This window comes from Tachypleus tridentatus, chromosome 7 (assembly GCF_004210375.1).
Source record: "Tachypleus tridentatus isolate NWPU-2018 chromosome 7, ASM421037v1, whole genome shotgun sequence".
Lineage (NCBI taxonomy): Eukaryota > Metazoa > Arthropoda > Merostomata > Xiphosura > Limulidae > Tachypleus > Tachypleus tridentatus.
In genome coordinates, this window is record NC_134831.1 from 149531122 (window position 1) to 149545077 (window position 13956).

The window sequence follows — 13956 nt, forward strand, 5'->3', positions numbered from 1 at the left end:
AAAACAAATGTATTACTATTCTAACAGATCTTGATATTTCTGTTTTTAGCTAAATACAAATGATGAGAAAGTTTGTATGCCAAGTTGCAAGGATAATAGGTAACCTTTCACCACCACACTGTCCTTGCAACCAGAATAAAAGTATGTAAATATTAGTTCTGCTCTTAAGTATTTAAACATTGAGACAGTTTCCCACAAATAATAATACAATGTGTGTTTCACCTATAAGGATGAACAAGCACTGTTGTATGTAATTACATGTTACAGGTATAAAATCCCACGTTTTGGCTGCAAGAAATTAAAAGTGTATTATTCACACAAAATTAAAACTACACTTTGGATACATTAAAGATTGGCTTGAATGGATATCAGTTTTGTCTTTCATTTGTACAATTTGAAAAGATATAATTTTGATTATAAAGAAGAAAGTTATCTCAGAGTATTGTGTTTTCTTTATAAATAATAGGCCAGAAAAGTTTACACATGATTCCTTAGGATTCAAAGCAAGTCTTTATCATACATTTTATACATATGCAAGCTAAAAACATTTTAGTTACTTATATCCAATTTTCTGCATACCTTAATAATATGGATTTCTTATTTTGAAACTCCTTTTTGAAGGTGGGTCTTCCATACACAATATGTTTATAACACTTGAAATTTGTTTGTTCATTTTTATTAAGCACAAAGCTACACAATAGTCTATCTATGTTGTGTCCCCTATCGGTAAGAAAACCTAGTTCTCAGTGTTATAAGTCTTCAGGCTTAACAATGAGCCATTGGGGGTGTAACAGATTTACCATTATGCATTTATTTTAATATTGTCATTTGTTTCAGTTAAATACATATTTAGAAATGAAAGTAACTCATAGTGTTAAATATATGTTACAAAATTCTTGCCTATTCTATAAATTTGTAGAAGATTCTCAAGTGTAAGAACCAACAATATATATTTTATGTTGCCAACAGAAATCTCTACAACATAACCTTAAGATTTAAAAACCAATATGCCAAGAGACAGTTTTATATATTGTTGGTCTGCTACAGGTAGTGTATTATAAACCTCAGAAGTTATAACTTTCATAAACACTAATTAATAGAAAAACTACAAATACTTGAACAAGAACATTTATAGATTTCGAATATCATGAACCTTTCAACTTCAGACATTAGATATTTTTGTTGAAGAAAAGTCAGCTTGCATAAAAATGAAATGAGGCCAGCAAAGATGTAACAATATCAACACAGGATACATTTGCTCATTGTGAACCATTGATAAAATATTAGTTCCAAACCAGATAGAAAATTAATTATTGTTTGTAAGTTTGTAAAACTTTTGTATATAAATCATTATTTGTAACAATCATTATTATAAGTTGTGTTGTTGTTTGTGTATTACAATATATTTGTAATAAGAAAGAAAATTGTGTATATCAATCTTGATGACAAATATCACGAATTTGACACAAACATTCAATTAGCTTCCAAATTAAAAATTTCAGGCTATTTGAAATTGTAGTATGTAATATAATAAATTGGAGGCACATCTGGAATAAATTATATGTAACATACATAACAGGAGCGACAATAAAAGATTGACTAACAGTCAAATTATAATGCCCTCACATCTGAAATGATGAGCATGTTAAGTAACAAGATGCAAAATTGTGGCCTGCAGATTGCAAATTGAATGTCTTAACTACCAGGCCATGCCCTTTTTCTTGAAACTTAACTCTACTAACACAGGTCAAAAGCAATGTCATTGCATTTGTTGACTTGCATTCAAAATTTTATTGAACAATTTTGAAGGTATATTAATATGATTTGTATCAAATTATAGATAATTAAAATTTTAGTATGATACATTAGTTAATTTCTTAATTTAGAAATAAATATTTAAAAAAACCCAAGCATCAACTTTTATATGTCATTTTGTAACTGAATGCAGCATTCATTCAAATTAGATATTTGTTGTACCCTAATACAAAGTCTATAGTTTCTTACAAATTACATACTCAAATTACCAATATTGACAAGCCAAAATCTAAGATAAGAACCTCTTATCCTTTCTATTTTCTGAGATCTTAATATATTTATTGAATCAACCAAGTGGCTCTGCCTATCTCTTCTATTTGTTTGAAAATACTTGCTTATGTACACATACTTTGCTCAGAGATGAGTGTATAACCAATCAAAAGCTCAGAATGTTTCCCTAGTAGTTTTCATAGCATTTGCAAAGCAAACTCTTTCTTTTTATGCTGGATTTCACATGGTAAGACATTAGTGACCTCAGAATTTCATATTTTTTAGACCCAAATCCAGTTCAGTAACTAAGCTTGATAAATTATAGTGGGATTCTGTGGAATTGATATACTAATTTATGATATGTGGTTATTTTAAAATGTACAAGTAAAACTAAAAATAAATATTTCATTTCACATTCTCAATGTGTAAAAATTATCATAAGGCTTAGGAAACTATGACAAGCAGCAAAAGGTACAATGTTCATAACTAGAAGAAATAATTATTTGTTATACATCTTTACTTACTGTTCTTCATTTAAATGAAAATATGTTTATAAATTTATTTGTAAATAGTAATAATATGTATAAGTATACAACATATTATAACTGAAATGCTACTATATTTTCCAAAATATTACTCCACTAAAACACACCCAAGACAAGTCACTTTGTAAAGACCAGTTTTATATCCTTGGCTACAGTAACATGAGTGCATCTGCACTATATCAGCATTACTTTCATAATGCTAACCAAGCATGGCTTAAAAATCAATATAATAGAAATAATCAATATAAACAAATGCAAAATGTTATTAGATTTAAACTATTTAGACTAAATACTCGTGTTTTTGTGTTATACTTTGTAGTCATTATATAACACAAAATAAGTATAATTTATATTTCCTAATTCCTTATGGTAATTACAAGGTCTGTCAAATTAACCCAACCTGTACAGAGATGCCAGGTGAAAATAACAAATAAAACAAAGTTTTTTCTAAAATAAAAGTTTGATAATTATCTGAATATTAATAAATATTTTGTATGAGAATTTTGAAATTTTTCTGATGCATAAAAGTATTTTTAATTTTAAAATTAAAATTACTTTGCATGTTAGATAATCAAGATTCAAAAAGACAAAAGTCTTGTAACATTTACTGACAACACAAAAATGTTTTTGGGAAGATACACTTACTAATTTTACAGTTATAGCATGAAAACTATAACAAGCATAAAAAGGTTATGAGGTTGGTTCTTGAGAATGACCCCATGCTGAAGCAGTTAAGTAATAATTTCCTTACAGTTTTGACTATATCATATCAAGCTAACTAACACAAAATTATTTATTGCCTTTAGTATGGTTGATGATACAAAGAATAAAACCTACTTTATCAATACATTATTTCAAGAAACAAAAGTTTCAGAAGTATCAATTTTTTAAAATCATGCATATTTACTTCCTTAATATTTCACTGATAATTTTGTCACAAGCATGATTTGTCTTTATCCTTGCAAAGAAAATTAAAAATTGTTTATTTTCCTGCACCTACATGATTTTCTGGACGACAAAGAACTCCCAATGACATTTTAGTTGAAAAGCAAATGAAATTAGAAAAAAGGTCTTAGAAATCTCATTATTCTATCCCTCAAACAATGCTGACCATAAAAAATTTGATTGTTTTATAGTAAACTCAAATAGCTATCTACCACTGGAAATCAAACCCTGGATATTAACAATGTAATTCCATAGGCTTATTGCTGTTCCACTGATGGATAACCATTACAAGAAGAAAAGTTTAAGGTAAGAAAAAAAAAAATGAAAATTCAAGACATTCATATCTTTAGCCTGAACAACATGTTATGTGACAAAGGCTAAGTGGTCAAGCCAGAGTCCTTTAGAATTGAAATATAGCTGTCCCTAATTTTGAGCTACTGTTGAGATCAGCAACACCTGTAACTATAAAGGCTTGGTCAAGCTTCAACCAAGTAATGGGATTAACTATTACTTGTATACTGTATCCTAAGGTAGAAGTTTTTTGATTATTTAATGGCACCACATAACAAATCTCGAACCTTTTGATCCAATCAGCTTAGCACACTGGCCATTAAACCACACCAAGCTCAGACATCCAAGGGTACACACTATAACTTGTGTTCATAAAATGTATAACTATATGATGTTAATAAATTCTTTTAGACTAGTTGTACTTTTGATCTAACATATATAATTGAATGTTATATAGACATTGCACAGTTCTTGTATACTTACAGTGGCCTTGGTGGATCTGATGCTAGAAGTGTTCCATCATTCTGCACACAACCATCATCATCTTCCTCTTCATCAGAATCAGAAGATGCAACAGTAGCAGAAACACCCTGTTCATGTGTGTTTGCATTGACCCATGTTACACGTTCACTCACAGTTGGCATTGCTGGTCCTTTTCCACTGGCTTTCTCCATTCCAGCCAAACTAGTACCTAATTCACTACTGTTACTTTCATGTGCTAATTCATTTAACTGTGCTGCCAATAATTCTAAATCCTGAAAGTAACCAGACCTTATATTTACTTCATTATAAAAACTAAAATACATATACATATAAAGATTTAAAAGGAAACCAGAGTAAAATATTTTTAACTAAAAATATTGCAAAAGACAAACAACCATAAACTGATATAATTTTGCAACGTGCATACATCTAGCTCTTATTTTTCTCTATCAAACTGTTTGAAAATGGGCTTCTCACAGTTTATGATCTTTTTTTAACATTCAATGATCACACATAATTTAAATTTTCTAGTAGTACTTTGTTGCAATGAATTAACCATAATATGAGTTGTAAATTTGGGAAATTAAACTAATGATCTAAAAATTAATAAATTTTTGAGATAATATGAAATTAATTTTAAACAAAATTCAATATATAAAGAATACCAATATATATACTTCTGATCCACATATGATACTGCAATATCGATTCTATTATAATGCATGATTTCATTTGTTTCTGTCAATGTTTTTTAAAATTTATTAAAATTGATTATTAAGACTATGCTCTTACTTCTGGTCTTCGAAGTGGAGCTTTAATCATTACGGAACTGTGGTTTTCTGCAGATCTTGAAGGCTGGGCTGGATTTTGATTTTTTGGAGGTGTTGCTGGTTTCCTTTCTTTTTCTTGTCTTTCCTCTTCAACTGGAATGGGTGGTAGTGGTTTATTTGGGGGTAGAGGGTCTGGTACAACTAAAATTAAGAATTCAGTACAAAATTAATGAAAGTTTCTTTTTTTATTTTAAGCAGAGTTACACAAGGACAATCTCCACTACACCTCCTAATTTTAAAGTAATGAAATAAACGATTGGTCAGTTGGTTGTTTGGTATTTAATGGTTCAAACCAACAAGGCCATATTTGTCAAATTGGTGGTAAAAGAGTGAATTAACCTTTGTAAAAAAAAACAGGAATTGTTTCACTTATTTTTGGAAATAAAACAATTCCCTGAAAAACATTAAAAAGGTAAAAAAATAATAAAACATAGCAAACAAATATACAACATTTAAAAGTAAATAAGGTAAAACTTTGTGACATAATATGAGATTTCTGTTTTTGTTGTTGTTGAAATTACAGAAAAATGTAAAACCTAAACAGAATTTAAAATGTCACTGGTCCATAAAAAGCTAAAAACACAGTCAAGATGGACAATGTCACCATTACCAATGACATAATACAAAGTCAATGGCAAATTCTGAGTGTAAACATGTCTAAAATGGTACCACTGCTCCTGGTTGTAATTATGGTACAACCATAAAATGCAGACTATTGTGATGTGGGTGTCAAAGTCTACACAGTGGTGCATCAATATCAGAAAAAAGGAGCCTTGTCAAGACAACTTTCTCCTTATGATCTTTGCAGAAACTAGATAACCAAAAAGTAAGAGTAGGTTTGATCTGGAAAAGCTTGTTAGAATGTTCTTCACCCAAAGCCAGATCTTGTAAAGCCAAGCTGTATGTATCACAGGATTGTAATCCATACACAAAACAGACCCAGCTGTAATGGCACCGGAGCAGACAGGTTTAGCTACAAAGCTAAATAGCTTTAAAAAAATAGTTCAAAAGATGTTTGGCAAAGAGGAGGCTGTAATTTCAGTCTGAAGTATTCATGTTCTTCAGTTAACTAAGAGAAAGATCACATGGGCAAATGGTGACATGCACTGAAGGAATGGGATGAACAATAGAATCAGAGATGTCATTCAATGATAGATCCATTTTGCCATACACAGAGGCCAAAAAGTGGAATAATAGATCATCTTTTATTGAAGAGAAGAGACCACTGAGGATTGAAAACAATCCCAGATGGGATGCTGTGGCAAGGAATGTAGTTTAGCAGTGTACTGCAGGGAGAGTTGCAAACAAAGATGTAAAGATGGTTCATGGGACTATGTACAAACTCTGGACCTACAAAGTACAGAATGAATACTTTGCAGAATGAAAGCTGCTTGATATGTGGAATAAAAGTCAGGTTTCAATCAAAATCAAGATCCCAACTTGAGATGAAAGTGCCATGCAAAGAGTTTTCAAAAAAGAAAAACTGTGTGAATGTACAATGCACAAGACAATCAAAAGCAGTCTGAAACTGCTGCTCGATAAACCTCGTGTTCAACAACAAACCAAAATGTTAAAGTTGATGAATGATAGCATCAATCATAATACTGAAAAGTGTGACACTCAAAACACAGCCCTGAGGAACTCCAAGATCCCATAGGAATGAACAAGAACGTGTAGAACCTCCACAAATCTGGAATTGCCTGTCAAGTAAAAAGTTGTGTTAAAAACTTTAAGATTGAAGAAGACAAACTAGATGTTCTCTCTAGTTTGTTGGAACTTTCAGATCCTTCCCAAACTTATAAAATAGTAGTATAATAGCCTGATGTGAAGCATCAGGAAAAATGTCCTCCTGCCAAGTCCAGTTGAAGCATCTCATAATGAATACTGCGTGGTCTAACTGATGTACTGCCAGACCAATGGAGAATGATTTGCAGTTCCACAGGCAAATGTAGTTAAAAGAACCCACCTCTCAAAAGGAAAGTGGCAAACTCTCAGTCTGAGTCTTGATGGCCAAGAAGACTGGGGAGGAGGCAAAAGAGCTGGAAAGATAAAAAAAACTGTCTATTGTCGACTTCCCAGCCATGTAGGAGCAAGTTTGAAAGGAGTTAGTTAGGAGGTGTAAAGCTCACTAATCAAAAGGAATCTTGAATTAAGATCACCTCTAACATCTTTAGTTCCACCATCTCCATTTCATAGCTTTCCTAACCAGTCAGATTTCACCATGGATGAGGATATGGTAGAAAACATGTTGAGGTCACAGGAATAGAACGAGAAGCTACTGAGACTCTAGTCAGACACTGCTCCCACTCAGTCGTCAATAGAGGGCAGACATAAGATATCAGGATTAAATTATAATAGAGTGGTGAAAGAGGGCCAGGTGGCCATGACCCACTTGCAATATTCCAAATGAGGCCTAACCATGTGACCTATACAATGAAATTATAATCTCTTTAGACTTGTGTTCAATATTTCTGTAGATAGAACATAAAATCTTATTTATCATACCACTAACAACAGCACACTGTTTGGATGACTTTAGAGAGTGATCAAATATTATACCAATATCCTTTTCTTTCAAGGTTATTTCCATCCATATTATACTCATAATTCAAATTATGGTAACCTAAATGCACTATTTATTATAATTAAAACCCATTTGTCATTTACTTGCCCAACTCACTGAATGATCTAAATCATTTTGTAAATTAGCATTATCCTCTTCACAGCTACCAACATGAAAGACTTTAATATCATATTCAAATTTAAGTAATTTATTGATCATTATTTCATTTATGTCAATGATATAAATCAATGATAGTCTGGCAGTACCCCTCTTGTTACATTAATCCGGTTTCACTGAGCTCCATTTGTAACAACCTTTGCTTTCTTCCATCCAGCCACTCTTCTATTCAATTTTCTAACTTATCGTCCACACCCACAGAGATATTTTTTACAAGCCTTTTATATGGCACCTTATCAGATGCTTTCTGATAATCCAGATACACCAAATACACCCTCTTTCCTACATCTACATAAGCAGTAGCCATTTCAAAGAATGTTAAAAGATTTGTAAGGCAAGATTTTCCCTTAGAAAGACAATGTTGACTCTCAAATAAAATTCTAAACTTTGTTAAATTATTTTACAAAGCATCTTTTATCAGACTTTCAATTTTACCCACAATTTATGTAAGGCTAACGAGTCTATAATTACCGAGATAATTGTTATCACTACCTTTAAAAAGATGAGTTACATTAGCCAACTTCTAATCTGCTGGTACCTGCCCATAATTTGAGGACTGACATGTCTCAGCTTTCCTGGGTTATACTTAAATAAATGTAAGAAAAAAGGAGGGGATTTGGAATATAAGAACTACATAAAAACTATTAAGGTAGGATTTGTAGTTATTTATAAAATAATTTATCTTATTTCTTTTGTGAGGATGGAGATAGGAAATTGCAACTAGCAGAAATCTGAGAGTGGTTTTATTTTTACTTTAGGAACTATAAGAACCTTTAAGGGTAACTTTCTTCCTAAAACTTGTTGTAAACAGTGAAGGGCAGTAACAGTTGAGACAATGTTGGTATAAGCACTCAACTTCATATCCTTAATTGATTTTCCATTTTTGCTAGATAGTTTAACATCAGCATTTGGATTTTGTCTCACAGATGGGACATCCCCTAATACATTTAGGAGATATTACCAAATGAATCACTTCAGTGATGTCAAGAAAACCCACTTGTAGAGAAATATATATGCAAAAACGACTCGCTTGGGTTGAGAAGATATTTTACATAGAAGAGCGAACAACGTTTCGACCTTCTATGTAAAATATTTTCTCAACCCAAGCAAGCCGTTTTTGCATATAAATGAATCACTTACTGTGACTTTAAGGACAACTCTGAATAACAAAGGAATCTTTATCAAAATCTTAATGCTTATTTTATATTAAATTAATTATTATTTTATTAGGATAATTTTAACTGCCTATTAATGATTAATGTAATTAATAATATTGAAGCTAAGACATACAGAAACAGGTTTTTTCACAACCCACACCACAACAATGCAACCTATCAAACTTTGTACTTTCATGAAGAAAGTTAATCTTGTTTAACGACTCACCTATTAGTCTTTGAGGAGGTACTGGTGGTCTCTCTACAGGGCCTGGAGTCTCTGGTGATTCCACAGGAGGAGGAGAGGAATTAATGGTATCCAAGCAGTCACTGTAAGGAAGTTTGTGACCCTCCTGAAGGTGTTGAAAATTCCTCCTCAGAGTTGAATCATGTTGTAGAGGATTAATTGAACTTAGGAGGAAAACATTTTCATTTTAACAGTTAAAAAGAGTTTGCAAATTACACAGATAATTCAAAAACATAATTAAATATATCACATGTACATGTTATTTACATAGAAAGTAGATACGTTTCCATAAAAAAAATATTTTGATGGCTTTTATACAGTGAAATACCTGGAAAATATAATCTCAACCTGTTTACAGAACTCTACTTTCCTTAAAATCTTCACATCCTAAGGTTTGAAAGTAGGTTGGCAGCAAATTTGTTTGGTTATTTTATGTATATTGTACATTAGACATGTGGTTGCCATGACAGCATTTTTGAAATATGAGTAATATGATTAATGTACTTGTATCTTCTTTCCTTCAAATTTTTCATTCTAGCCTTCAGGTTAATTAACACAATTATTCAAAACATGAAGTTATAATGAAGTTGTAATTTTCACATAATTTCTAATACAAGTTGCCTATTGGAAATCTTTGGGTACTCAATGTAACACAGCAAGGTGAAAGGACATATATAGCTTATGGCTAATATCTCACTGATCTTCCTTTAAAAATAAAATAAAACAAAATATACTACTTCAAGTGATATCAAACATGAATGGTGATGAAAAAATTTTCTGTGTAAACAAAGAAAAATAATGGCAATGGAGGTTCACCCACTGCACAAAGATTTATATATCTAGCAATTACAAATTTGATGTTCCTATTGATATCAATTTTAGTGAAATGTAAAAGTATGTGCATAATTTTAAATAGTGCATGTGCTTATAAAAAAAAAAATGTATTACTAAGATATAAATGAAAAATTAGTTTTTAAACTACAGAAGGTTAAATATGTCATACTGAAATTATTTTGAATGTGCAAGTCAATGAGTCATGGAGGAATCACAAATACATTTTCACAATGTTTGGCATTTTGTAAGCAATATGATGTGATGGAAAGTTGATCAGTTTTAAATAGAGGCAGGTAAGTAACAACTCCTTCAGGTGCAGAAACAATCTGGTCACAAAGATGGTGGTTTCAGATCTGAAATTTATAATTTATGCAACAGATATACCTTATGTACTTAATGACTGTAAAAAACAAAGAAATATGGATCAACTGAGGTTAGTATGACCATTTACAGAGACCTGCAACAAAATGTAACCAGCCAGACCATTTAGAAGAGACCTACAACAAAATGTAATCAGCCACAATAAGCAAAGTACAGCTTCTTGTGACAGATGTGAATCCAAGAACACAAAATACAGTGGCGAGAACCATCTATGTGTCCAAGAAACAGTACACTATATAATCAAAAAGGATTTCTGTTGGAAAAAGTAACAAAAGTCGTGTGCACAAGCTGGTTCCATGACATATCCAAGAAATTAAGACCAACTGTACAAAATTATATATACAGTATCTATCTGTCGAAAAATGGCAGTGATGAATTGTATGTGTACATGGTAATTTTAAGAAGTCTTGTACTATCTTCTGCTGGAAATGAATGAAAATTTTCAAAAACTTGTAAACAGCATGATGCAAAATATTCTTGAAGAGGTTTGTAATAATCACTGAATACTGTGCCAGAAGAAAGTTAGGGATTGCTAAAGTGAATACAAACAGAGGTGGACTCTGCTGATGTTAAAAAATATTGTTCCAGATGCTTTGTATAAAAATACTGGATGTGATTCCACAAAGATAAGTCTTCCAGTCATATTTCCTCCTCAACTAATACAAACCTCAAACAGCTGGAGAATGAAAGGTGTTTATCCTGTTCTGTACAAAGACACATTAGTAAAGTTGCTGGATGTAGCACCTGTAGATGTGTTATTGGACTTATGAAAATAACACTTCAAAACTACCATCCTTGTACATTACACAGATTATGAAAAGTATGCTGGGAGGTGTGGTGTTCTTTGCACAAGCAAGCCTTATAAAGTAGCTTTTTACAATGGAAATTACACTTAAGGGTCATTGTGAAGATGAAAGGTCACGATATTCTTATGGTTTTATCCAGCATTTTTTTATTTTACTGTAAGTGCAAAATATCCTGAAACATATAATATGTTTTCAGTCCTTCAAATATCCATAGTTTGACTAAATACCACTGAAGAAGTGTTTTTCTGTTTGCATCTAAGGTAATAATTTTCAAACTGTTTTAATAATGTGTTTTGGATTGTAAGATTGAATATTATAGAATACTGGCCACTAATGAAGAACTTAGCCCACACACTAATGTTTGTTCAATCATCTTGTTGATCAATCACCAACACTGATAAATCCCGAATTAGTGCTTTTCGAGGCTAAAGTTATTAAAAAATGATTCAAAAGGTGTCAATTCAAGTAAGAGAATCTATAGCACAGGGTCCATGGGCTCATTTTAGGGCCACTAGTGGTGTCCAAGGATGACACCCCAGAAGTTGTTCCCTTGTGTCATCTGGAATAGACAAACGTGTCTAGGAATGACTAAAAACTCACCTCATACTAACAAACTGCTTGTTTGCAGGCTAAAAAAATCATATCTTCTTTTCCTTTCATTTAGGAAGGCCATGGCTTTCTTTTGACCCACCTTGAATCCTCTAGTGATCATCAGTGTTTGATAACAATAGTTTTTTCTATTGTGTTTTGTTTTGATTCTCAATGTTGATGAACTATGAACAAAGAATTATTTGAAGATCTGGTAAAGCAGATACTTTTTGATAGCAATGATTCTACTACTACATGTTTCACATGGGTTACTTTTATTGGAAATAATTTTCAAGTCTTTCTGGAAGAAACTGTGACTTGAAGGATCTACTTCATTGATTTTAATAACATGTGCTGCATTTAACTAATTTTTTATACAAAAAAATAACAGCTGAACAAACTATTGTACCAATGACAGAACAACTGAGTTATAAAAAAAACACTTAATGAAAGATGAAAAACAAACTGTTTAAACAACTTCTAGATGACTATATTATTGAACAGAGCTCTAACAAATTCTTTGTCATTTACAGTCCTGGGGCTAAAAACTCCTGTAACAAATAGCCAAAACTAAATATTTGTCAAAAATACTGTCTCAACTTGCCAACAGGGCAAAATAGTCAACTTGTATCTGACTTCCTGCTGAACATATGTCACTATGCTAACCAAGCACGTACTCACACTCATATTGTTACTAAAACTACTCCCACATTGTTGCTTCTACTATACATCTCATGATTTTTCTACACAGTTGCATTTCATTATTCTTAAGCTTCCTCAATTTACTGCTGTAATTCCACCTAATAACATTTTTTATCAAAGAACTATAAATCTTGTGAGTTAAAAACTCTTTGTATTTAAATGCAGTGTTCAGTCAGTAAATAACCTTGTACAATAACATATACTCAAATTTAATTAATACTCAAAACAGTAATAGTTCTGAATAATTTTCTTTGTAATCAAGGGAGCTGTGTTATTTTTCAGCCATAACAGCACAACAATTAAAATCCTGAACCAGTTTAGGAATTTTATTAATTTTAGGTTTGAAAGAAAATCAAATAAGGAAACAACGAGACAAAATAATATAAATAATATACATCATAACACTATGTTTACACTCAATAATATACATCATAACACTATGTTTACACTCAACAATACACATCATAACACTATGTTTACACTCAACAATATACATCATAACACTATGTTTACACTCACGACTGTCCATAAAATACTCAGCAGTGGTATCCAAAATGTCACTTAGAATATTCTGACTTACAGTGATCACTATATAAATAATGAATGACTTCATCAAATATAAGCTGACAAGCTTTTTTTATGGAAAATATTTGATAATGTTATTCAGGGTGGTTAGATTTATACACCCATTCTATCATATTATTGCTGTTTGTCTTTCTCTCTTTCTTTTTCTTAACAAGTTTCAGGCAACAACAAATAAATAACCTACACTAGAAATGTTTATTATATTTTCAGTGTTTATGCTGAAAATGAAACTAGATCTAAAACATCCATGTTCTTTAACTTCTAAACAACTTTATGATTTTAGATTTATAACATGAGCATTAAACTTAATTTATGGTAAAAGTGTCATTTCAAAATAGTTGTGAAACCTGACACTTGCAGACAGAGGTACATCTGTTAGAAGCACAAAACCTTTTACTCTAAAAGAGACTGGGTTGCACAGTTCCAGGATCAATTAATAAAAGTCAATAATGTTTCATGGTTTGCAGTGTTAAAAATTCACTGACTTCCCACAATTTTCATAACTGTGCAAACTGTGCTACTAAATGAGCACCCATTATCAGGTCTTTTTGAAAGTTAAAGATCCTTACCCTTACTAACTAACTATATTGCTTAAATAACCACAATACAAGTCTGTTTTGCACCAGGTAATAAATGTGGATATTCTACAGTTGTATATAGGGCCCTAATAAAGTAGCCAGTCAATATAAAAGTTTACCAGTGATTGATTTTAAAAGATTATTTTTATATATTCTTTTTATTTAATTCATCTAGTCTTATACCATTTAGCTGTAGATTTCATTAGTGGGTAACGTGTTAAA

General features: G+C 31.4%; 1 protein-coding gene across 1 annotated transcript in view; it reads right to left on the reverse strand.

The window, feature by feature from the left end:
* LOC143256889 (serine/threonine-protein kinase mig-15-like) overlaps positions 1 to 13956 on the reverse strand; it is a 103406-nt gene that overhangs the window by 33865 nt on the left and 55585 nt on the right. The window contains 3 exon segments of the mRNA XM_076514708.1: positions 4290 to 4561; positions 5082 to 5260; positions 9243 to 9424. Coding sequence (XP_076370823.1) covers positions 4290 to 4561; positions 5082 to 5260; positions 9243 to 9424 — 633 coding nt within the window.